Source organism: Diceros bicornis, chromosome 35, assembly GCF_020826845.1.
Source record: "Diceros bicornis minor isolate mBicDic1 chromosome 35, mDicBic1.mat.cur, whole genome shotgun sequence".
Classification (NCBI taxonomy): Eukaryota; Metazoa; Chordata; class Mammalia; order Perissodactyla; family Rhinocerotidae; genus Diceros; species Diceros bicornis.
In genome coordinates, this window is record NC_080774.1 from 16,136,246 (window position 1) to 16,162,936 (window position 26,691).

The window sequence follows — 26,691 nt, forward strand, 5'->3', positions numbered from 1 at the left end:
ATAAAGATACCTCATAAGGGTTGGTATGAGGATTAAATAAAACAATGTCAAAAATGCCCCCACTCCTAGTCTCCCCACCCAGTCTCAAGGCAAGCTACTAACATAGCTGGGTCATTCTTCCTCCAAGCGGATGTGGCTGGTGACAGATATGGGTAGTGTGTTGTAAGATTTCAAGGTCTCTCTGATGGTGGCATACAACACACTGTCTGACACAAAGGCAGAAGGCTTTGTTAGTTACAGCTCCGAAGGAGAGAAGGCCTGCAGGCAGGGCCACACAGGGGATTGTCCCCAGGACAGGGTAACAGCAAGCTGGTCTCTAGATGGCAACTTATGTATGGCAAGCAGGGTGAGTTTAGCCAGGTGTCACAGGCCCCTGTGGATTGGCTAATCGGAATAATTCAGAGGCTCCAGGGCATGGGGGCTGGCCCCAGTTGTCTGGTACCCGGCCCTGGGGCAATTAAAGCAGGTGCATCCTGCCCCCCTCATAGAGGAACTGGTCGGGGTGTGAACTTAATCAGCTTCTCAAGAAGGGGAACTCACTGGCCTCTAGCCAGGGCTTCAAAACTTGGTCAAGACAGCATTAAAAAAAAAAAGTATATTATGGGTAGTGACTTGTGTGCTCTGATGGCCCCCAGTTGCTCAGGGACATGGGCTCCTTTCTTTATTTCCCACCTTCATCCAAGCTCCCACTCTGAGTGTCAGCAAGAAGCCCAGGCTCTTCCTTTATTCCTAAAGCACTCCCTCCACGAGGCTGTCCTGCTCTACTGATGTTTGAAGATGACCCAAGGGACTTCACTGCAGCAAAGGAAAACTTGAAAATGGGGTTGCAATCATTTCATCTTTGTCCCCCCAACCTTATATTAGAAAAGATTCCAAACCTAGAGAAAGGTTGCAAGAATAGTATAATGGACAATCATATACCCTTAACCAAATCCGCTATGTTATCATTTTGCCTTGTTTTGCTTTAACATTTTTCCTTGACATTCTACGTATATAGGTATGTATATAAAACATATGAGTGTGTATTATAGTATTTTTCACTGAGCCCTTTGAGAGTCCATTGCAGATGCTTCACACCTAAATACTTCAGCATGTACTAAGGACATTCTCCTTCGTGACCACAATAGATTTAACACAGAGATTTCACATTAACCCAGTACTGTTATCTGATATTCAGTTCATATACAAATTCCCCCACTTGTCCCGGGGGATCACCACTGCTTCTCATTCTCACGTCCCATTGGTTTCCTTTAGGAACAGATCCTCTGCATTTTTCCTCTTTTGTGACACTGTGGAAGACACAGAGGTGTGTCCCCTGGACCTCTCCCCAAAAAAGAACTTGCCGCTCAGCCGCAAGGACTGCAGGTCGCTGAGAGCTTGCAGCTGTTGGCACTTTCAGGATCCACCGCAGCTTTCACGTTGAGGCCCGGATCAGCCCAGCAGTCCCCAGTCCATGAGCGCTGGCCATTTCTGCCCCGGGCTTGGGTTCCCATAACGGGCAATCTTTGTCCTGGAGTTCCCTGTTGCGTTGGCTGAGACTGTCAGATCCCCATTACAGGCTGAGGCTCTCCCTGCCCAATCCTGCTCTCTCCCTCTTTGCTCCTGTACTCCTGTCTCAGTGCCTGCTTCCCAGAGGCCCCAGCTGACACAGACATTGACATTTTCTAGGAGTCTACGTTGTGTATTTTGCAGAATGACCCTCGCTTTTTATTTTTCTGATTGTTCCCTCGTGATCAGATTCAGATTGGGCATTTGGGGCAGGAATTCTGTGGAGGTGATGCTGTGTGCTCCCCAGTGCATCACTTCAGGGGCAGATGATGTCAGTTTGTCCGTTGCTGGGGATGCTAAGTGTGCTCTCACTGGTTCAGGAGATGTCCGCCAGACCTCAGCATTGTGAGGTACCTCGTGCCCTTTGTAATTAATAATTAACCTATAGGATTAGACCTTGAGTCTGTGATGCGGTTATCTCTTCATTCCGCAATGATGGATTGAACTCAGGGCCAGGCGCTGTGCCAAGAGCTGGAGATCAGAAGCTTTCTTGTCAGAAGCAATCAGAAGCGATCGTTGTCACCCCTCTCGTCCCCCAGAGGACTCCTGCGCCTTATTCTGTCCTTGGGTTCTCAGCAGAGGACTCACTCATGCCCCCTAGAGGACAGTCCCCTTTTCCACCATCCCTCCCCACCAATCCCTAAGCCCCCAAACTCCTTCCTCCTCGGTCCATAGGAAGATGAGAAAAAAAGAGAAGCTGAATCAAAACACTGTCTAAAGGATGCACCATGCCTTCAGTGAAGAGATTGTTTAAAGATTTCAATAGCACACTTCATATTTCAGCTTGAAGAGTCTGCATGTGGATGAGGTCACTAGTTCCAGGTTATCCCTACGTAGCTATCCTGATGACAAAAAAAAAGCTCATTCTCCCCAAAGGGAAGTGCCCATCACCACCAAAATTTCATTATCAGTGTGCAAGCTGTGAAATCTGGGCTCATGTGCATACTCTTGCCATGGATCCCACCCATTCTCTGCCTATTTCGTTCTTTACTGCTTCTCCAAAATGAGTCTGAAATTTGCCAATCATCTTGCTTGCTGCTCAGTGCTCTTTTCAGATGGTCTCCTTCCCCCCTCACCACTTGATGGAGCATCCCAGCTGTTCCCCTGATGTCTGTATCAGCCCAAGTACATTTAGCAGGAACTCATTTCCATCTTAATCTGATTCTAGGAAGTAGATCATATTTTAAGAAATAGCAAAGATGGCTTTGGAACGTTCTTTCATAAAAGACGGGAGAACAACAGATATTTATAAGATTGGCTTTCCAGCCATGACCTTCCACAAATCATTTGTGATTTTTCTGCCCTATAAAAATTTTTATGACAAAATTCCATGGGCAGGCTTTGGAGGTAGTGTCTGTAAATTAATAGCTAGCAACTGCTGTCCCTTATTTAGCCCCCACTGTGCAAAATGGGGTTAGGGGGAGGGGGTGGGCAGAATGAAGTAGTGGTTAAGAACTTTGTTGTCACTTGACCTTGAGTTCGCATCCAGACTTTCCCACCTAATAGCATGTTGTTTTCACCTTTGGAAGGTTCAGCTCGCTCCTCTATAAAATGGGGCGAGGACTAAATGGAATCATGGATTTCAAATAAGAATGCACTTAGGATCCTGCATGGCACGTGGGTGAAGGATCATGTTATTGGTAGACAGCCTTAGCTCCATTTCACAGATGGGGAAACAGACTCACAGAGGGTATGGAACTTGCCCAAGGTTACCCAACTCCTCAGTGACAGAGCCAGGACACAAACCTGGGTCTTTAAGACAACAAAGCTCTTTCCATTCATTCCCGCCACCTCCCACTTCTCAGCTGTCAGGTTAAACCAATCGCTTCCAAATGCTACTATTTAAACAGTCCCAGTACATGAATATTAAATGTGAGTACACCTGCCGAAAAAACCATCCCCACCTAAGGTTCCACTATAGTCCAAGCTCTCACGCCCCCATGTTTGTCAGCTTTTAACCTGACACATTAGAGAACATCACGTAGTGTTTCTCACAGTCCTGCTCTCAAAGACTCATTTAAAGATCACTCAGAGAAGGGACACAAGCTGTAGGGAAAAGGTAGACAGGGCAGAGACTTGACTTGGTTTTCCAGGAAACAAAGAATGGAGGCAACACCCACGCTCTGTAAAGCAATGGGAAACCTGAAGCTCTTCAGGCCAATGGGACACCCAAAGGAAGCAAGGACGGAAAATTAAAGTCAACTGTCCCGGGATGGCTTTTATGAACCCCAGCTGGAAGTAGTCACAGGAAGCGAAACAAAGGACGTCCAAAGAGATGGTGATGGGGTTATACTTGGCTTTTATTTTCTCCTAATTTTTTATCTTTTCCAGATATTCTACAATGTGCATTAGTTAGTTTCATAACCAGAATAGTACAATTTTAAATGTAGAGTGCAAATGTGCTAGCTGGGTAGGGAAACACATTAATCAGTGTCAGTAGGGAGGAAATAGTTAGCATCAGTTCATTTATCAGCCCTTGGGATCTGAAGGGTGTGGGACACAGGGCAGATTAGTTTTGATGCAGGAGAAGGTGGTCCAAGAAGATCTGGAATACACAATCCTTCCTAGGGAAAGAACCTGGGAGAAGTAGGAGAGCTCTGGATTCCCTTGAAACACGGGTTTTGATAACGATTTTGAGAGAGAGAATGATCCCAATTCTGGATATGCATCTAAGCCATGGAAAATTCTGGAAACTTAGGCTTAGGATCAAAAGATAAGAAATACCCAAAGTTACCATCTGCAAAGGGGTCCTTGTGAAGGGAGAACCAGCTTTATAGTCCAAATGCTGCTGATCAGCACCATAAGCTATAACCATAACCATTTGCTTCGGGCTCTCATTTCCATTTCCTGCCCACCACAGAGAGCTGATCCTTGTAAACTACATTTCCCAGGCACTCTTGCCAGCAGGCTTCCTGGTAGGTTCAGCCAATAGGAGGTGCAGCAGGAAATTGAGAGAGGGAAGCTGGGATATTTCTCCCCCTCTCTCACTTAGCTTCTGGTGGCACCTCCAACTGAAAACTACATCTCCTCCATGAGTCCAACTTCTGCCGAATGGCCCAATTGTAGGCCTTTTGAAGGCTGCCTCTTCCCTTGGTCCCTCCAACCCCGGAGGTGGTAGAAGCTTTCTCCTTTTGCTAATCTCTTGATTGTCTTGCCATCCTTTATTTGGCTTTTCAGCTCCTCCAACACCTTTGTAACTGCCCCCCTATAGTAAATTCCCTCTATTGAACTACCCAACATGAGCTTTGATTTTCTACCTAGACCCTGCCAGACACACTGTGTTAAAATAAACTATTAACTTCCATCATTCCAGACCCCTAGATTACTCAATTTAAAGCAGCATTGAAAACTTATATTTTGCTTATATTGATAGAATTAGTCAGAATTGATTTACCAACATGAAAAACACTATTATTTTGTTATTAGACAATTAATATCTGTAAATTATTTTAAAATTAGGAAAAAAGATAACCAAAATAAAAAATTATTGTTTACCTATAATTCAAACACCCTGAGATAACATCTCTATTAACAATTTGTTATATTTACTTCCAGCTTATTATATTGTTACATATGTACCTGGCCATACATCAATATTTTAAAACATAATTGGTATCAGATTATATAAATTTTTAGAAATGTCTATAGATTTTTATGAATATAAATCTCAACGTTCCCTATGATCTAAGTTCTTTATATGTTGTAACATGAATTTCCAATTGAAAATATATTCCTTTCCACATCAATAAATATACATCTATGGTGATATTAAATAGTAGCACCAAATTCAAATGCACAATATACCACTGTCTGGATAGGCTGGGATTTATTCCCCCAATGCCCATCGCTGGACATTTAGATGTTTCTAAATGTGTTCCCTGTGATAGACATCCTCGTGGATAAATCTTTTCATCCTTGCTGCATAATTTCCTTGGATAGAAGTGGAATTGCTGGAGCAAAAGGGTATGTATTTTTAAGGCTTGTCATACATATGGAGAAATTGTCCTCAAGAAAGGTTATAGAGATAGCGATTCTTGGATGCTTTGTAAACTTTTAATTGTGCTAATATCACTTGGTGTTTGTAAATGTCCTGACAACCAGAACTCCCTCATCCAATGCCAATTATGACCACTGGTTTACTATAATTGTAATTAAACAGTGGTCACAATGAAAATGGTTTCCTGAAAATCCATAGAAGGGATCCATAGGGATGGATCTCGTCCTGCTAAAGTTTTGTGTCAAGGTGAGGACACAATTTGGCTTTGCTGCTATAAATTGTTCAGCACCAATCCCAGTCAATCCAAATTTACTCTTTTGCAATAGTGTGAATCCCTGGTGCACAGGAATCATCAGTAGGTGAGATTTGGAAAAACAAAAAAATGCTCGACATTTGGACAGTATCATGGTTGCTTCATGAGGAGGGTGAAATCTGAGACATTCAGGAGAGTGATGGGTACATGACTGTGACATCAAGCAGGGTTTCAATCATGTGTTGTCAAATTAGCTGGCAGGGAAATTGGAGTGTGTTTGTTTTTCTTCATTCATAAATATGTTTAATTCACAATATCTTTTAAGAAAGTTTCTTTGGTCCTGCAAGAAAGAGTTAATGAGATGCTCAAGAAAAAAAGAGAGACAACCTTGATTTCAAATGTTTGATCTCAACATGCTGATCTCTTTGCTTTCACTGCAAAACGCACCAGAATAGGCGTCACCTGATCTTGATCCTCCAAGAAGGATTAGTTAAAATAATTCTTATCGGCTGGCCCGGTGGCATAGCGGGGAACTGCGCGCGCTCTGCTTCGGTGGCCCGGGGTTCGCAAGTTCGGATCCCGGCATGCACCGAGGCACCACTTTTCAAGCCATGCTGTGGTGGTGTCCCATATAAAGTAGAGGAAGATGGGCACAGATGTTAGCCCAGGGCCAATCTTCCTCAGCAAAAAAAAAAAAGAAGAGGAGGATTGGCATCGGATGTTAGCTCAGGGCTGATCTTCCTCACACACAAAAAACATAATAATAATAATTCTTATCTGTTGACTGCCTTGGCACACCGAAGGGAAGAACATATTTCAGATAGACATCTTGTAGTTGCAGTTAACAGAAAAACCAATTCAAGCTGGTTTAAATAAGAAAGAAAATGTTCGTGAAAAGTCCAGGTTCTAGTGAAGCTTGATCAGTTCAACAAGGCTCCACAGGACAAGTTTCTCTTTGACTCTCCTCTCTGCCTTCCCCCACATCTTCTTCAGCTGGGAGCTGCCTCCACTCCTGAGCACAAAATGGCTGCCAGCAATTCCCACAGATGTCCGCTTCTTCGTTCATAGTCAGTGAGAAAGAGAACTTCTCTGCCTGTGATTCCTTAGAAGATCTAGGCATCATGCTTCCTAGAAGCCCCTGGCAAATGTCTGCTTATATCTCATTAGCCCAAACTGGGTCACATGACCATCCCTGGACTAGTCACTGTGATGGGGAATGGGCTGTGCTGTTTGGCTTCAGCCATTCAAGACCACCCCTACTGCCGGCACCATGAGTATCTCCCAAGGTGCAAGTGCTCCAAGGCGGAGGGGCAGAAGGTCTAACCAGGGAACTGGTGTCAAGAGGGAGGGTGAAGAGATGCTTGAGGTGTAAGAAAAGCAAATGTCCATTATGTAGAAGTTTTCAAAAGGAGCTCCTTACATGCCTTCTTGAGGGTCTGTCTCTCCATCTGCCTCACCCATCCCTCAGGATGAAAACTGATGGGTTTGCCATCAATTTCCAGCCAAGAGTTTGAAACTCCCTGGTGCATTGAGGTGAGCAAGATATATTACCTATAATTTATTCCTAATAATAGCTGAAGAGATAAAGTTTATACACGATTTCATTGTTTCATATCTAGTTGAGCTTATTCAAGGCTATCCCAGATGCTTTTTCGTATCCTATGTATTTAGTGGATGAGAAGGAGCTGCAGTGACGAGGACTCGGGAATTGCCATAGACTCTCCACCCTTAATCTGAGCTGCCCTGTACGGGACATGTGCTGGGTGACCCGGGAGAAAAGTGGTTGAGAGTCAGGGAGGCCAGTAACAGTCCCTTCCGTCCACTTCAGACTCCATGCCCCATCCCCACCACCCTGCCGCAAATGTCGTTTGACTTGGATACAATTACACTCCTCATTTTCCACGTTCGCTTAAAAGGCCCAGAGCAGCAGACACCATAGCCCAGTTTCATTGTCAGAGAGAGTGGGTGATGATGGCTGCTGGGAAAATATTGTGTAAATCACCGTATTGTGATTTCCATTAGCGCATACCCAACCGGTCTTCGCTCTGCCTTTGAAAAACACTCTCAATACAATACCCCCAATCAGCCTTTGTCAAATTTCACTGGGCCATTTATTTGTTTTAATTCTTTTTCTCTTTGTTTATTGCATAACTGATTACTGTTTATTGCAGAGTAAGAGGAAATTCACATAAGCCAAGAAAAAGAAATAAAATCTGCCATTAATCCCACCCCCAGAGAGAATCACTGCATTAGGGGGGTATGGGCTTCCATATCTTTTAATATGTGTACATCCACATAGATCATTTTCCAAAAAACAAAAACGGAATCATGCGATACATATTACTTTGTAACATATCTTCTCACTCAAAGAACTCAAGCATCTCTATATCAGTAAATATACTTACATCATTATATTGTCATTATGTTTAATTGCTGCGTAGTATTCTGTTGTTTAGACACACCATGATTATCTAACCTGTCTTCTGTTGGGAAGATGTATAGGTGGTTTCCAAGAATTTGCTCTTACAAGCAGCATCCTAGTGAACAATTTTGTCCATGAACTTCTGTGCCCATGGAAGAATATTCCCATAGATGCTTGACAGCAGAAGCATCATTCTATCCAAGAGCAGGCACACTTTTACAGCATTTGGTATGCATTGACGGACTGTCCTTCAGAAAAGTCATCACTGTGTATTCTTGCACCAGCTTCATCTGAAAGCAGCCATTTCCTCATAATTTCTTGGCATTTCCTTTAATTAAAAAAACCTAATATCGCAGGAATTAATTTCAAGACAGGATAATGCAGATAATAGTCTTGTTATTGTTTCACCAAACTGGTGGCTGAGAAAAGTGACTTTTATATTTATTACAATATAGTTCATTTACCTCTTTTCTTGATGTTGACCTTGCATCAACCTCTGACTAATGAATTTAAGTTTTGTGAGGTTTCCCCTATGGCTAGGCAAGGCAAATGAATAGAGGAGAGAGAAAAACCCAGGAATGATTACCTGGATAATTGACTCATAAAAATTCCGCTATTGGAGGCAGTGAGGGAAAAAAAAAGTACATTTGCATGTTTATGTTGACAAGATTCAGCTCTCCAAATCAACTCCCTATGCCACCAATAACAATGATCATTAACATTTAATTCTTTGCTTTACTTTGAGTGTAATGCTAATAATAGAAGCCTACATTTTTCAAAAGCTATGAGTCAGGAGCTTGACAATCAATTTAATCTGTCACAACAAGGTAGGAATTATTCCCCCATTCTGCTGAGGAAACTGAGGCCCAGAGAGGTTGAGTCATTGGTCCAAGGTCACACAGCCAGTCACCAAACAGAATCAGGACCAGAGCTCAGGTCTGCCTGTCTCCAAAGCCCTTGCTATGTCCACTATGCCACACGGCCCCTCTTTGGTGTAGAGAAGGATGCTGTGCTGCCCAGAACCCCTCCAATCTGCTCAGACATCTCAGATGAACTCATGAGCCTCCTGCAGTGTGGCTCCACTTGTAACAGTTGCACTAACATTTTCTTTCACTTGTTGGCCTCCCATCAGGTCCCAGACAAGACATTGAGGAGCATCAAGTATATGGACGAGGAAATAGTAAACCTCAAACAGGACCTTCTGCGAAGCCGGTGAGTGAGCCCCGCGTGGAGCAACCCACAGACAACCTGACAGGGGTGAGCAGGCTGCGGGGCGGTGCCCACAAGTCCTTGCCAAGTCCCAATGCCCCGCCTCAACCCTGGACATTAGGCGGAAGACTTACAGGATGGCAACCCTGTAAGGATCCATTTCCTGACTAGACTTTTCAGGAAGTACCTATACCAGACTTTCCTCCCCACTGTTGTACATGCCAGTCCCCTGCCTAGAATTCCCTCTGCTTTCCTTCCTGGACCTGAATCCAACTCAAGAGAGCTCCCGTATGCTCCAGAAAAAATCGTCGCTCTTTACTGCAGGCCCACAGCATGGTAGCTGAGAGTCAGATAGACTCCGTCTCAAACACTGGCCCTGCTACCTGCCAGCTGGTGACGCTGAAGGAGTTGTTTAACCTCTCGGGTCTCTGTTCCCTTTCCTGTAAAATGACAATAATATGAGGTTGTTAGAAAGACTGAGTGAGATCATGCATATGAAGTGCCCCTTGTGTGGCCTTGAATACAATGCTGCTCATATCCTTTCCTCCTCACCAATTCCTTCCTCCATGGTAGTGTGAGCAAATTGAGGTCCAGGACCATATTTTATTCATTTCTGTGTGTTGAGATGGGATATTTTTTCCTCTCCCCTTACCTCCTTCCTGGGACCTGGAATGTTCCAAGGTGGCATCATAGATGGGGCTTTTGGCAAAGTAACTCAAGGCAGAGTAAGAGATGGAGACTCTTTTAGCACAAAACACACAAGGGATGTGCTAAGAGCGGGTAATACAGTCAGCGTGGAAGGTGTTGTGTTTATCTTACGCATCTCTCACTCTGAGCCAGACCACGATGAGAATCACAGGAAGACATGTGCTCCCTCCACCTCCATCACCTGGACGCTGCTCCTTCACTGCCCACCTGCGTCTCCACCGTTGCCCGGTCCAGCAGCACGACTTGATGGCTAAGCCCAAGAGGAGATAGGCAGGGGCGGGCACTGAAGGTGGAGAGAAAGAAAGGGGCGAAACGGATGAAGAGAGAAGTCAAGACAGGGCCCCAGAGAACGATATCCCCCCAGTGACTACAGGAGGGGTGGCTGTGTCGGCTCTCGGGGGGGTCTCTGGACACCCACTGTCCAGCAGAAACACAATGCGAGCCGTGCACGTCATTTTAAATTTTTGAATGGCCACACTAAAAAAAAAATCAAAAGAAATAGATGAAAATGACTCTAATAATGTATTTTATTTAACCCAACATATCCAAAGTATTATCATCCAACATGTAATCATCATAAGAAAGTATTAATGAGATACTTTATATTGTGTTTTGAATACATGATGAAAGTGATGAAAACCGATGAATGATGAAAAATCCAGAGCGCATTTTACACTTAGAGCACATATCAGTTTGGACCAACCACATTTCATACACTCAAAAGTTGTTATGGACTGAAATGTGTCCCTCCCAAAATTCGTATGTTGAAGCTCTAACCTCCAATGTGACTGTATTTGGAAACAGGGACATTAAAAAGGTAATTAAGGTTAAATGAGATCATAAAGGTAAGCCTTATCCAATAGGACTGGTGTCCTTATCAGAAGAAGAGATGTCAGGAATGTGAACATACAGAGCAAAGGCCACATGAAGACACACCTAGAAGGTACCGTCTGCAAGCAAAGGAGAGAGGCCTCAAGAGAAACCAATCTCACCAACACTTTGATCTTGGGCTTCCAGCCTCCAGAACTGCGAGAAAATAAATATCTATTGTTTAAGCCACCCAGTTTGGGGTAGTCTGTTATGACAGCCCCACCAGACTAATATAATGGTCAATGCTGGGATAATCTTGTGGAGAATGTCCCCAGCTCGAGGGGGCTCATGGAGCTCAGTCTCAGAGTCTCAAGGACCCCTCTGTTGGTTGTGGACTTATTGACCTCTATAGTGTTTGAACCCCGGTTAGAGGGCTTTTTGAGTCTGATGCCTTGGGAAACTGGGAGCCCCAGGGACTGGTGAGAGGTAAAGTCAGGAAGCCAAGAGTTATTGAGCGGGGGCAGCATCCGTAGCAGGCAGCAAAGACAGAAGATTGCATGGCTGAAGACGAGCCTTCCAACAGGGATTTGTTCTCTGCTTCACAGTCATGCCTGGAGGATATTCCAGGCTTCAGAAGGAATGGTGCAGCAGGGAGGTTGGATAAGAGGTGAGATTCAAAATACAGAACCATCCATATGTCACGGGCACCAATCAGTCAGAACAGACGGTGACCGTACAACCATTAGGGCCATACACAACCATTATGACCATATCGGTTCTTACCAGCTGAATATGATCAGCCTTGAGGTAGATGATCCTAACCCAGAGCCCCAGCTGCAACTACATCCCAGACTTTCTAGAGCCTGGGAAAGGAGATTTTCCACAATCATCTTTGTACTGTAGACAAAGAGCTGATTACTAGAGGTACCAGTCGGTGCTTTGATCTGTGTAAGTCCCAGATACCGAGACTCAACCCAGCCCGAGGAGGATAACAATCAGTCATGATCCATTTTATAACCAGAACCGATTGCTACATTTTCAGGAAATTTGCAAGCCAATCATTAAACACAGCTATTGTTAAAAATTAAATGACATAATTTAATTACAAATAATTACAATTAAAGACATTATGTTAAAACAAAGGTAAATACTCAAAACATCACTTTGTAGTGACTTTATACATTTTACTATTTATCTATGTTCTTGAGGTTATTTCTGGTTATAGTATCTGTGTGATGGAAATAGTGTATAATGGGGGCTACCCCAAATCTCTCCCCCGCTCCACACTCACTACCATCACGTTGGCAGCTCAAAATCAGCTATGGCGGGAGTATTTATGTCATGGAAATCAGCAAATGCTACAAATCAGGGCTTATTTATCCCTGCCAAGAGAAACATTGTTAAACATTCACCAGCACATCCCTGGGGTCGTGCCCCCAAATGACCAAACTGGAACTTTCTGTTAACCCAGTAGAATAGAGGGGCTTGTTTTAAAGGTGATAAAGACAATGGCTTTTCTGCCATTCTTGAGTTGGCAAGCTGAGTCTGTCGCTCCTGCCAGATGCATTTACCATGGCTCTGAAACAAGCCAGAATTTAACATCGTCAATCAGACAGGCTCAGCCTGTCCAAGGCCTGGCCGTGTAGGGGAATGGGGAAAAGACCAGGCAGAAAAGCCATTGCGAGAAAACAAGAAAAGACAATAAAATGCTCCGTCTGGCCACACTCCTGGATCCTACTGACATTTAGGGAACCAGCCATTCCCCTTCAATGGGAAGCACCCTGTTTTTCCAGAGGAAATCAGCTCTCCAAGAGATGCAAACCCCATGGCTCCCTCTCCCAGGATTAAATGAGGCGAATTATTAGCAAAGAAGATCTTGTCTTTTCCACTTGTTTTTCAAATCCGCTTCATCTCCTATTAGACTTGAGCCCACCTTGAGTCAAACACCTTGACTCTCTCCTAGGTTTTTATTTAATACTTCAGCCCTCTTATAATTCAATTGCGCCATCCCTGGTTTCATGGCCAATTTAACACGATGCTAAAAAGAATAAAAATCTAACTGCTTTCCCCCTCACCTGTTCCACCAGATGTTCCGTGGCTCGTAGAGGCACACTCTGCTCTTACTTGCCGAATTTCTCCTGGCAGAAGTTGACAATGGGGGCACCTGCCCATGCCCAGTTCTTGGTTGACTCTTGAAGCTGATGACATATTTCCCTCCAAAGCTGCCGGCACTTTTGATTGAAGATGTTTTAAGGAAAATAAACACCTATGCAACTAAAACAACTGAAATGTTGAAACCGAAGCCGTGATTTACCCATGGCCAACTTCAGTTAGGTACAGCCAATTGCAAATAAACAGTGATGAATTAACCCCCCACCCCCAGCAGGGTAGAGATTATGCAAGTGTTTATGAGGTCTGAGACTTTGCTTTCCAGCTGCATTTGGTGGACAGCTGAAGCAAGGCAATTAGGAATTACGAAGATGGAAGAAGCAATTTTTTTGTATGAGATTAGGCACTTCTTCTTGCTTCCTCCTTAGTTTTCTGTGCTCATTCATTTTCTTCAACAAATATTTATTGAGTACCAGGTATCATTGAGTACCAGCTATCACCAGGTATGTACCAGGCACCATTGTATATATTGGAGACAGCAGAGTTCCTGTCCTCACTGAATAACAGACAATGATGTGCATTAAGACAGCAATAAAGTTATCAAGTAAATAAACAGGATTGGGGTGGAGGGACGTTGGCTATATACGATGAGGAATATAAAAGAAGGTGATGTATACAGCATAGTTATGGGGAGAAAGCCGCTACTTTAGCTAGAGTGGTCAGAGGAGGTTGTTCTGTAAAACGAATCCTGGACTTAATACTTGAATAGTGAGAAAGGACCATTCACCTAAAGATAGAGGGGGCGAGGTATTTCAGAGGACAATAAGTGGATGGGTGCCAAAGTTGGAACAAGCTGGAAATGTTGGAGAAACAGACAGAATCCCAGCGTGGCTAGAGCAGAGTGAGAGAAGCAGCAGATGAAGATGTAGTGATGGCCAAGGGCTGAATCATACCAGCCTGGGGCCTCAAAGGCCCTGCTGAAAAGTTTGGGTTTTAGTCTAAGTGCGACGAGAACCCACTGGCGGGTTCTGAGCAAGAGAAGAATATGATCTGATTTTTAAAAGAACATTCCATCTACTGTACAGACGCCAGCTGGAAGGCTACGGTAAGAAATGATGACACCTCGGATCAGGCAAACAGCAGTGAATTGGAGAGAAGTGGATGGATTCAGGATTTATTTGGAGCCACGTGACTAACTAATGGATTGGATATAGGAGATGAGGGAAAAGGCAGGATCAATGTGCTCCAATGACTGGTTTTATCTCTGCCTCGCTTGCTAGGTTGTAAGATCTGTCAGAGCCTAGACTATATCATGTCCACTGTCATGGTCCCCAAATAAATGTTTATTGATGGGATGAATTAATTCTCTTGTCCATCCCTAAAACTTAGCAGTTAAAAATAAGGGGGAAGGCCTGTATATCACTTCCCCTGAGTAAGGGAGATGGTTTTTGTATAAATCTGTGGGATAAATCAGTTGATGAGATGGTTGGTCCATCACTATCTCCATCAGGTCTATTAGGTGAGCCCGCTGATCTCTCCCTCTTCCACTGACATTCAAGCAGGAGTGTTTGATGAATGATTATTGGTGAATGGCCTTGTGGCTGGAAGGAGAAGGTCTTAATTTGCCCTACAACGTAGTCAACCTGTCCTGTGAATCTCCAAGGTCCAGCTCGGTGCTTGGCATTAGAGTAGGCACTCAACAAATATTTGCTGCAGTTTATACTTGCATAACATCTTAAAAATCTTCCCTGAGACAGGCAGGAAAGGTCATGTTGATCCATTTCTCAGATGAGAAAACTGAGACTCAGAGAAGTTCAGAGATTTACTTCAAGTCATTGTATCAGTTAGCTATTGCCACATAACAAATGACCTCAAAAATTCAGTGACTTAAAACAATAAGCTTTTATTAGTGATTATGCATCTACAGTTCAGTTGGGAGGTTCTCTGGTCTCAGCTGGGCTCCCTTGAGCATCCGTCATCAGCCAAGTTTTGGGTAAGTGACATGCTGATCTTTGATGAGCTCTCTCCTATGTTTGGAGAACAGCTGGCCAAAGACAGGTCTAGGATGGCCTTTCCCAGGACAGCATGGTCTCTCATTCTCAAGCAGGTTAGCTGGGGCTTATTCTCCCAGTGGCAGAATTCTGAGAGAAAACAGAAGCATGTGAGACCTCTTGAGCTTTAAGCTAAGAACTGGCAAAACATCACTTCTACCATATTTTTGTGGCCAAAGTGAGTCACAAATCAGATTAAAGATGGGAGAAGAGACTCCACTTCTTGATGGGAAGAGCTGGAGAGTCATATTTCAAAAGAATGGAGATTTGGGGTCATTTTCTCAATCTACCACAGTCAGCTGGCCAATTCTGCGCTGGCTTTTGAGACATGAGCTAGTATCACAAAAGATAATCTGTACAAATAACTCCTGGGAATGTAAAACAGAAACCACTTCAAGAATCAAGCAGGTAGCAATGGGAGTACAAACTGCAAGGCTATGAGAAAGAGAAGCCAGGGGGGCCCTGGGGAGCTGTGTGGAAGCCACATGTGTAAGGGGAAAATGACTATGTGTGAGCAGATGCTACAAGTAGAGGAAAGACGGAGAAGAAGCCAAATGGGAAGTTAAGAGACCAGAGCAAGCACAAGAGAAGAAAGGCCTTGGTTGATGGCAATACTCGACCTGAAGGCTTTCAGACTCCTGCTACTGAGGTCCCTGAAGCTATCTTCTGGAGAAGATCTCTAGTTCCTCTCTTTATGAGCGTCCCGATCTTGGATTCCCATGAGATTTTTCATATCCTCTATCACTCCCACATGTGCTTTTACAGTAAACCCCTCTTGATTGGGCTAGCTTGCCAACTGAGGGGCATGACTAAAATGATTTCTCGCTTCTTAAAGACAGAGAAATCAAGAGGAAATATGACATTTTACCATCTCACCCTATTTCTTGGGCTGCTTTATGAGTTAATGGTGTTTAACAGGGACATTCACTTTGAGATATGATTTGTGTTTGAGCTAGTAGATATAGTAAGCTTCTCCCAACTTTTTTTGAAACAGGAAGAGATGAAACTAATCACTTATTTAAAAGTTAGATCCAAGACAATAGATATGTGGCACATGTACCCCCACTCCTCTCTCCTGTGCCCAAGGCAGGCATCACTACTGGATCACAGCACTCTTTCCGTTTGAACCAGACTTGGTATCAAAAATCCTCTCCATCCAGCACTCCAGGCAGCCACCACTATTGATTAGAGTTGTCCCATGGGATGTAACTTATTTGTCATCTCTAAATTAGAAGACTCAAAAGGAGACTTTGATATCTATAATGACACCCTTATTAACTCAGATTGAGGGTTGGAGTGCAACAGACCAGCAGGAGGAACAGATCTCACCCGAATCCCTTCATGAATGAGGATGATTTTAATCAGTGAATTTAAATAGTTGGAAAAATTATTGTTGACAACAGATGTCTACCGACTGCTCTGGATATCTTCTGCATCTCATCATTCAACACCCGGGAACTCCACATCCATAGCCTGTAACCCAGAACTTGTTCATTTAGAAGTTCAAGCCTGATTCTTCCCACTGCCCCCTCTCCAGACTTGAGACTTACCTCAAAGCCCCTGGATTATTTAAGATCATGGATTTACATGCTAGTCAATACTTTGGATGCAGGCAAAGTTAAAGCTTCTGAATTGCATCTTATGAATCATTCAAAGAAGACCTTAGTCCCCTCATGTCACATCTCCCCCACACCCTGCAGCCAGCAGATGGACATTAATGAGTCCCTGGCATGTTCCATAAAGGCAAACGTATGGCCTTGTGTCCTTAGCCCAGAACTGATAAACACAGCCACACGCCCAAAGGGTAGGTCACTGCTGTGGGCTGGAGGAACCTGGCTCAAGTTAATTGCATTTTTATCATCTTGAATGTGACCCAGAGGCCCTGCCCATTTTTTCTCGGTTTCTGGTGCTTTCCCGTGTCTTTGACACCTCTAGTTAACTATAGTTCTAGGGCAAGTTTTCTTTTCTGCTTTTCTTGCACCACTCTCTGCTGAGGGTAAATATATTTTTAATTCCTTTCCTGTGGCTAGGACTGCCTCAGAGGATCCCATACTAAAGAAGAACTTAACTGGAAGACCATGTTTTCAAATTTAAGCATCAAAATATCTTGAACCCTTGAACCTTCTGTTACATAAATGTTTGCACAAAACTTTGTTTCCTGAAATTCTTTCCCAAATGACAGGCAATGTGCTCAGTCTTATAGCCAGGCTTAGGGGGCTCACATAGAATAGTTGAAAGTTCACTGGCTTTGGAGTCAACTGTGGGTTCAGATCTCAACTCCACCAGTTATTAGCTGGGTAGCCATGAGCAAATCAATTCACTTCTCTAGACTTTAGTTTCTTTACCTATGGTATGAGTTAACAAGATCCACTTCACACTGTTGCTGGGATTTGTCAGAACAGATGTGGGTGAGGAATGTAGGAGCAGATCAACAACAGGCAGCCATTGTTTTTACACTGGTTGTCATGAGAGTATGTGAAAATATTCATGGGTGGCTACAAAGAGCATGAGCTTTGGAGACAAAGAGATCCAGCCCTGTCCCTTATCGGCTGAGTGACCTTGGACTGGTCATTTCACCTCTCTGAACCTCAGTTTCTCATCTGTAGGATGGAATCAATGCATTCTTTCAGGGATTTTTTGGTGAGGACAAAATGAGACAATGTGCATATAATCTCCTGTTCTGCTTCATTTCCTTCCCTTAGCTCCTATAATGTTCTGAAAAGAGAGGTGAGACTCAGGAGTTCACAGCCCAGTAGTCCTCCTCATCTGTGATTAACTGGAGGACTTCAGTCTGGCATCTTCCACTCTCTAGGCTTCAGTGGTTCTGGACCAGGCAAACGCATGCTCCCCACCATTGAAGATGAAGGATGGATCCTCCCTACAAAACTGCCCTGCCCTACAAAACTTTTAGATAAACACATCCTTAGATGTAGTTATCCTGTTGATTAAGTGTGTGAGAGTGTGTGTGTGTGTGTGTGTGTGTGTGTGTGTGTGTAAGAAACAGAGAGATAGTCAGTGAGTGTCTGTTATCCAAAACAAAGACCCCACACTCTATTTAACTTCCCCAGAGCTGGGAGGAGAGGGGGATATTATCTAGGTCAGAATTTGGTTCATCCTCCTTTACCAGCGGGAGAGCCTGTATCAGCTACACTCAGAAAGGAAATGCCAGGAGATAAAATATTGACAAGAAGTGACAATCATTACTCTTCCATCATTTTAAAATCATTACAATAATGTTGACCTCAGTTCCCCCAAGCTATGAGCAGAGGCAGCTAAAGATTTCAGGGGACCCGTTGGATTTTTAACTCTATAAGAAAACAGGTCATCTTGCCCAAAGTTTCCCAGCCTATGTTGAACAGCACACTCATCCTACAAGAGTGAAGAAGAGTATTCTGTAGTCACATGTGTCTGAGAAATGCTCTGAACTGCATCCCTGCCTCAGAAATGCCCAGTGCATGGTAGAATTTTAAGCTCTAAAAGACCTATAATAAAGAAGCCTGCTTAAGTGCATGTAGTTATTGAACCATGGACTTCCATTTCTGGCTGCATGGCAAACTAGACACCTTGAAGGAGGAAAAAAACTAAATAAAAACCTGGATATGAAACCCACTGATGTTTCATATGTATTGTAGGATGGGTTCCCAGGGAAACAGAGTCTCAGATGGAGATTTGCGTGCGGGTGGTTCATTGGAGGGTGCTGTCAGAGTCAACACCTGTGAGGGAGTGGGGATGCAGGAGGCGGTTGAAGGACAAAAAATGCGATGCTGTCACAGAGAGGCCTTGATGGATCCCGAGGGCAGCTCTGAAGCTAGGACTGCCCTTCAGAGATGTCCAATGTCGAGGCAAGGGAGCAGTACCTTTATATTCATTCACTTCCTAGGGAGGGATTCAGCTGTGCGCCTTCAGCAGGAAACTGTTGATAGACGCTGTGGTCTAGGAGGGGGATTTGGGTAGTACATTGCAACATCCAATTCAGACCACCCTTTTTGCTTCTGGCATCCACTTGCTTTGTATGAAAAGTTGACCCCATTCAGGAACAGACCCTCCAGGATTCGGATTGATTTCTTTTCCTGAGAAACTTAAAAGACAATGGTTAGTGGGCCAAACGACTGCCTTCACCACCAGAGCTTGGTCTTTGGGCCACAAATGACATTCATCATCTCTCTCCTCTGCTACCCAATCTAGAGTCTCCCCACCTTTGACCAGCACTTTAACTGGTCTAGGTCATTCCCCTGGTCATGGTGCCTTTCTCAAGCCATAGCTGATGCACAGTATGAGGAAGGGCACGAGGGTATGAGGAGGGGCATACCCTTTATTGAAGCAACTCCTTTTATTTGAGGGCAGTTCCTGGGGAATAACTCAGCTATGAGTCCTCAGCAGGCAATAGCAACTAGAGAAATGAGGGCCTCCATCTAGAAAGGCGGGATTCTGGGTGGCACACCCTAGCATCCACTGGAATATGTGTCCAGAAATAAAAGCTTGAAGAGCAAGAAGTTATGAAAGAACAACTTAAGTTATTTGACATCAGAACCTTTTATTCTCGTGCACAAAAACCATAAATTAGCATCCCACAGACATGGTAGTCAGTGGAGGCCACTTTGGGAATTGATCATCTAGTCTAAGGCTTCATGTCTCAGACGAGGAAACCACGACGCAGAGAGAGGAGTTGCCTTGTCCAAGATCACAGAGCATGTTTGTAGCAGAGCTGGAATTCCCATCCACTCTAGGGCCTTTGTTCCACACCGTGCTTCTTCCTCAATGTGTATAATTTTGCAATTTTGTTTAGTTACTTGAATAATGTCCATCTCCTCCAGTAGCTCAAAGGCTCCATAAGAACAGGGGCCAGATAGCTTTTTGTTTATTAATATATTTCCAGTGTCCAGTAGTGTTTGGAACATACTCGGTGCTTAATATTTGTTGAATAAATTAATGCATGCATGCTTCAGAATTCCTCTGGCATTTTTTTTAGGCATCACGCTGAGGGGAGACGTGGGAAGGAAGTGACTAGAAGCATCCCTGAAAAGATCGTGTGGCCGGGCTGAGCTGGGAGGGAACCTAGCTCAGAACAGCAAACACTGGTCTGGCTTCTGTCTCAGGAGCCCCTGCAGGCTTTGAGTCAGACTGCTTGGGTTCAAATCCCAGCTCTGCTACTTCCAAGCCACATGGTGATGAACAAGCTGCCTAATTTCTCTGATGCCCAAAGTGGGGATTGCAAAAATACTTTCTCCCTCTCACAGGGCTCTTGGGAGGATTACAGGAGTTAATACATGTAAAGCTCTTAGAACAGTGACTGGTAAGTGCTCCATAAATGGTAGCTGTATTACATCACTCATGTTCCCTGAGTGACTGCAATTAATGTACACGAGATGATCATGATATCATGGATTTCTCCCTGCCCCCAGTCATGGGGCTACAGGCAGAGCTCAGCGTGAGCTCCAGCATGTCGCATCCAATCCCAGATTCTGAACCTGGGAGGCCGTGTTTCAGGGACAACTAAAGCACATGGGCTGAAGGGGGAAAGTCAGGATGGATAGTTCATAAGTGGAGGCTGTGCAAATGCAGCTGTTAGTACTGGATTTCCATATTAATTTTCAATCTCTTCTATCGGGATTGTTGAGCAAGCCGTTACTCTAATGGATGTAACCACGGGCTGTACAATAAAAGCACTAATCCACCACTTAGCATAGATGCTGCATGCATTAAGCCCTGTAATTTTTTTGAACTTTTTATTGACATATAACATAATACAGGAAAGCACACAAATCATTAAGCACACAGATCAATGGATTTGCACAAAATGAACACACCCATGTAACCCACACCTGCATCCAGAAAACCAACATTACCAAGGTCCCCCAGAAAACTCCTCATGTCCCTTCCAGTCACCACCCCACCCCAAAGAAAATCTAGATCCTGACCTCTAAGACTTAGAGTAGTTCCTCCTGCTTTGAACTTTACATAAATGAAATTGTACAGTTGGCACTCATAGTGTCTGGGGTTTTTTTCATTCACCATTATGTTTCTGAGATTTATCTGTCTCGTTTAGTTAAAGTTTGTTCTCTCCCAGTTTCTGTGTAGTTTCCATTGTGTGAAGGTAGCACAATTTATCCATTGTGGCATTGATGGGCACTTGGGCTGTTTCCACTTTGGGGCTATTAGGAATAGAGCTGCTAGGAACATTCTTATACATGTTTTTTGCTGAACATATATACACATTTCTATTGGGAATATACTAAAAGTGGAATTGTTGGCTCATAGAGTTTGCATATGCTCAGCTTTATTTAGTAGATACTGCCAAACAGTTTCCCAAGCCCTATAAAGAACTTTCAAAAATACACAAATAAGGGGCCAGCTTGGTGGCGCCAGCAGTTAAGTGCACGCGCTCCACTGAGGCAGCCCAGGGTTCGCCGGTTCAGATCCCCGGCATGCACCGACGCACTGCTTGGCAAGCCATGCTGTGGCAGTGTCCCATATAAAGTGGAGGAAGATGGGCACAGATGTTAGCCCAGGGCCAGTCTTCCTCAGCAAAAAAAAAAAAAAAAGAGGATTGGCAGATGTTAGCACAGGGCTGATCTCCTCACAAAAAAAGAAAAAATACACAAATGAGATAATTTGGAGAAATTAGAAAATATAGATAAGTAAATATAAATAAGTAATAGAATCACACATAATTACTTCACCCAGGAATAATCTCTATTCATATTTTGGTATATCCACTTTCAACATTTTTCTATATACGTGTGTGTATTTTTTTACAAAAAAAAAAAAGGAACCATTCTGCATATTCCATTTGGTAACATGATTTTTTTCTTTAGCAATATATTATGAATATCTTCCATGTCAATAAATGCACATCCACAATTGCATTTTAAAATTTTTTAGTATGAAAGTGTTCAAATATCTATAAAAGCAGACAGAATAATATAATGAACCTCTATGCACCCATTACTCAGATCAATGATTATCTACTCATAGCCAATCTCGTTTCACATACGCATCATCCTCCCCCGTTGTTTTGAAGTATTTATCATTTTACCTGTAAATATTTAAACAACTATCTAGATAAGGACTCTTTTTAAAACCATAACCACAATAATATTATCACATCAAAAAATTAGCAATAAGTCTTTAATATCAAATATCCACTCAAATCTAACCACCATCGTAATGATTGTATAATATTCCATTGTAAGAATGTAGCATAATTTGTCTAACCAATTTCCTGTCATTGGACTTCTTCGTTGTTTTCAATTTTCTCTCCTGTTATATAAACAATGCTTAGATGGACATCTTAGAAGTTACATCATTTTACACTTTAGCTCCTTTGTATAAAATCCTAAAGTATGCAGCTTTAAGTTTCTGGACACTTCACCGAAGTCTAGACCTACACTGTGTTTCAGTTGCTGAAAAGTAGCTAAGTTGTAAATGCTTGAAACAAAATGAGCTTTTCTCATAAGAAATGAGAGAAAAGCCAGAAATATGGTACGAGAGGCCGAAAACACTTCAGACATGGCTTTTTGTCCTTTTCACTTTAGCGTAGTCATCAGCAGCAAATAAGCAGTTTATGAAAAGCAAAATGAAAACACAGAGTATTCACGAAATAAACACCCCCTAAATTTACTGGTAATGTCCAGCTGAGCCACAGAGCCAACCTGTATCATCAACGAGATCATTTCCCATCCTCAGGATTCTTCATGTAAAATCTTTTTTTTAATTGAAGTATAATTGACATGCAATATCCTATTAGTTTCAGGTGTACATCATAGTGATTTGATATTTATACACATTACGAAATGATCACCACGATAAGTCTAGTTACCATCTGTCACCTTACAAAGTTATCACAATATTATTGACTATATGCCCTATGCTGGACATTACATCCCCATGACTTATTAATTTTATAACCAGAAGTTTGTACCCCTTAATCCTCTTCACCTATTCCGCCCCCCAATTCACGTAAAATCTTTTCCTACTCGGCACTTCCTTTAATCTCAGCCCTATCATAAGTGATTGTTTTGATGGTTTTCGCTCAGATGAGACTATTGCCAACGGCTATAATCCATTCACCTTTTTAATGCAAATGAATACTTTCATTTTTCGTGAACGGACTATAGCCTTTGACCACATCTTTGTCTGGATCTTTTCTGTAATATTAACTGACATTTTGTAGTCATGATTTCACTTAAAAGTAAAATAAAATAAAATTTAAAAAGCCAGAAACCTCACAAGTTCACCACGTTCACCTGTGCAGTGCTCAGGAGCAACACTTGGGAGGCTAGATGGAAAATCATCTTGCAGCCCATGGCGAGAAAAATGACATTCTGTCATTTGTCCAACCCACGACACACAGGAATGCAAAGCAATAATAATAATAAAATAGCAGGCAGTTTAAACCCTGTTATTCCAAAATTAAGTCTTGTAAATACGTTTCAACAGGTATTAATTTCCATGCGGCTGTATTCCAAAAGTGCATAAGAACAAGAATCATCTTTAAAACTTGTTTCCTGGTCACCTACCCTTCCCCTGATCTAATGTATTGACAGGTAGTATGATACAACACGGCTTTTGGGACCAGCCTGAATCCTGGCTCCACCACCGAGAAGCTAATCTCTCTGAGTCTCCTGGTCCTCATCTGTAAAATAAGGATAGTAATAAAACTATCTCACAGGGCAATTGAGAGAATTAATTGAGTTCAGATGCATACGTCGGGCACTTGGGTTGCATAAGTGTTAAACACACACATGGACCCAGAACAGCCAATCCTCCTGATGGCTGGTGTTTATATCTCGCCCCAGCTGCTTGACGGTGCCACTGGGATTCTGTCCACTCTTTACGGGAGATTTTCTTATTACCTGTGCGGGGACCCACAGGTGTCTCATTCCTGTCTGATTGGAAAATCAGATGCTGGAGAGTGTACTGCTAAGAAGCTAAGAGCACTATAGTTTGTTCTCTGCCTTGAGAGGCAGAGCTACGTACTTTTCAGACATTGTTTTTAAGACAGCATTATTTAGTACGTGAAAAGCGTTTAGAAAAGAGTTGCCACAGTAAGTGTTGGCTCTTGTCATGATTAGTGTTCTGCTTATTACTATTACTTTTTTGGGGAAGTAGAGTCCACAGTTTGAATCAATGGGAAGAGAAAATGCTAGATAAGAGCTGAACCACCTATGTTCTTCCTCCGTACAATCTCGTCATTGAGGGAAAAATGAGCAACTACATCCTGAGGACCATTTCTTCTGTAACATGAATGAGGCTACAAATTCAAGTCACACCTCTTTTATTTTTCCGGTGCGCCATATGAGCCACCATATAAATTATTCGCAGGAAGTCTGGTGTCTCCCTCTAGGAGCTTCACCTTCCCCTTGAACTGTCTAATAAAGGGAAAGTTGACTTCCACACCCAGAGGAGAAAGTTGGCGCTTACTGTGTCCTCCTCTGCCATTGCTTCTAACTGCCACGAGGTGTCGCTGTAGAGAACAGGTCCTCCCAGATCCTACAGACCATACTGGGCAGTTCTCTCACATCTTGCTGATCCACACCATCATAGCTCTCAAAACCCACAGGGGTTGATTAGATGCCTTCTCCCGTAGAAACATGCTACCTGCATATGGGAGGTTACCTGTAGGGGCTCCAGGATGCCCTATCCCTGCTCTCTCTGACAGAAGCTGCCCTCATATCTAACCAAAGAGGTTTTCTGGCCCTTTGCTTGCTGAAAAACTTGCAGAGAGAGCACAATTGTTTTTCTATCGAGGAGCCCAGATATGTTACATAAATAATTTCAATAGATGGACAATGATGTGGAGTGAAATGTTTCCCCAAAGTCAAACCTCACCACAACTTCACCACAGCGGAACCTTGCCATGTCCCACCAGATTGGGGGGACCTCTTAGAAACTTACCTGGCCTTTATCCTTTCAAAATTTCCCATGAAAACAAAAACAAAATCAGCAAGAATGCTCGCAGAATAAAAAAATGCGGGACAGCCAAATCATACAGCCTGAGAAATGTCGAGAATGATGCTTCAGCAAGTTCCCTTAGGTTGCATCTGAGACAGAGTTTAGGGGTCAGAAAATTCTGAATGTCTTGGTGCCACTCTGTCAGGCCCATGGGTGCCATTTAAAGAAAATGCATGGCCTGGCCTCTCAGCACATCTGACTGTGTGTTTAGCTTTAGGAATCGTTCTGGGTCAGGTTAGCTCCAAACCAGAGTTTCCCAGCCGAATGTGGGTGCAAAGTTAAAGAAACCAATTAGAACATTGATTTGCAAGTTATTCTTTAAATCAGAGGAGCTTGTGCAGGAATCCATTAAATAAAGCCAGATCCAAACTATTAGTGAAAGCCGGGATCTGAATCTCCATCCCTGCCCTGGGACAGGCCAACGTGCACATGAGCGGCAAAGCAACTCTTGGATCCTGTGAACTTTTCCTGAAGGTCTACATCAGGAAAGCACAAGGCCTGGGGTAGTGGTGGGGGCGGCAATATACACTCAGAGCAGCGCTGTCCCCTTGTACAATTCCAGGGGACACCATTCACAATGTGTGCTCCAGGGCGAACGGTGCCCCCAAAACACAATTTGTAGAATGCCATGGTGATAGTGCCCCCGGGGTTGTACAATCGAGCAGCCCTTTACTGGTAGTTATACAAAGATAAAAAGAAGAGCTTAAAGAGCTCACAGGGCATGGGAGGGGGGGTGTATGGAGAGAGAGAGAGCATCATGGGCCAAATTATTGGTCAGAGTGTATATGGTGGTTCACAAACTAGATTCAGCCTTAAAAGGTGTGTGTTTGGGCTCATTTACCTTTTACCTGCAATATCCATCTAGTTCTTTGAATTTGCACCTTATCGGAAGTGTTTGGTCTAGAAAAGTGAATAGGAAATGATACCTTTTACAAGTTCCTGCTCTGCATCAGTCACTGGGCTGGCCATTGATGTAAAGTCGTCTCAAATGTGAGAGGAAGATGGGAGATGTAGCTTAATCCGGGGGACCAGACAGTTAAGGGAACAGGTTTCAGCCAGACGCAGCTCAGCAGACCCTGGGTGAATGGAGAGAGCTGGGCTGTGGTCCCAGGCAGAGGTTTTGCATCTTCTGGGAGCCCTCTGAATGTACCATGACAAGGATAGGCAGTGGCACGTGGCACAACCACCCCACGTCCAGGAGGCCATCAGAAGCTTCTTCTCATGGTGACAGGTGAGACCTAAGTTGTGAATTCAGAAGGGAAGCCTTTGGCCACACACACCCCCACACCAAATGCACCACACCTCAGACCCCTCCAATTTCTCCTTGTACTGATGCCTAATGAAAAAGCCATTGCAAATTCCTGCGGAGTTCCCCGTCTCCTGCAATAAATTCCTGCTGTCAGTCAAGGAGAATGTGGGCAACAGTATCATAGGCTGGTGGTCTTGTTCCTTATTCCATTGTCTGTTGTCTGTCTCCAAATTATAAGCCAGGAGTGATTTGGAGGTTGTCAATGCACTCTAGAAAAAGCCTCTCTCCCTGCTAATGCATTTTTTATGTCCACACTGGCAGGGCCATGAAGAACAATCCTCCCATTCCATTTAGTCATTAAGGACAATAGGTAATAATGAG

General features: G+C 43.5%; 1 protein-coding gene across 1 annotated transcript in view; it reads left to right on the forward strand.

The window, feature by feature from the left end:
- Window positions 1-26,691, forward strand: part of CCDC60 (coiled-coil domain containing 60) — a 157,640-nt gene that overhangs the window by 59,257 nt on the left and 71,692 nt on the right. Inside the window, exon 2 of the mRNA XM_058531090.1 lies at window positions 9,353-9,432. Coding sequence (XP_058387073.1) covers window positions 9,353-9,432 — 80 coding nt within the window. The remainder of the gene's footprint in view (window positions 1-9,352; window positions 9,433-26,691) is intronic.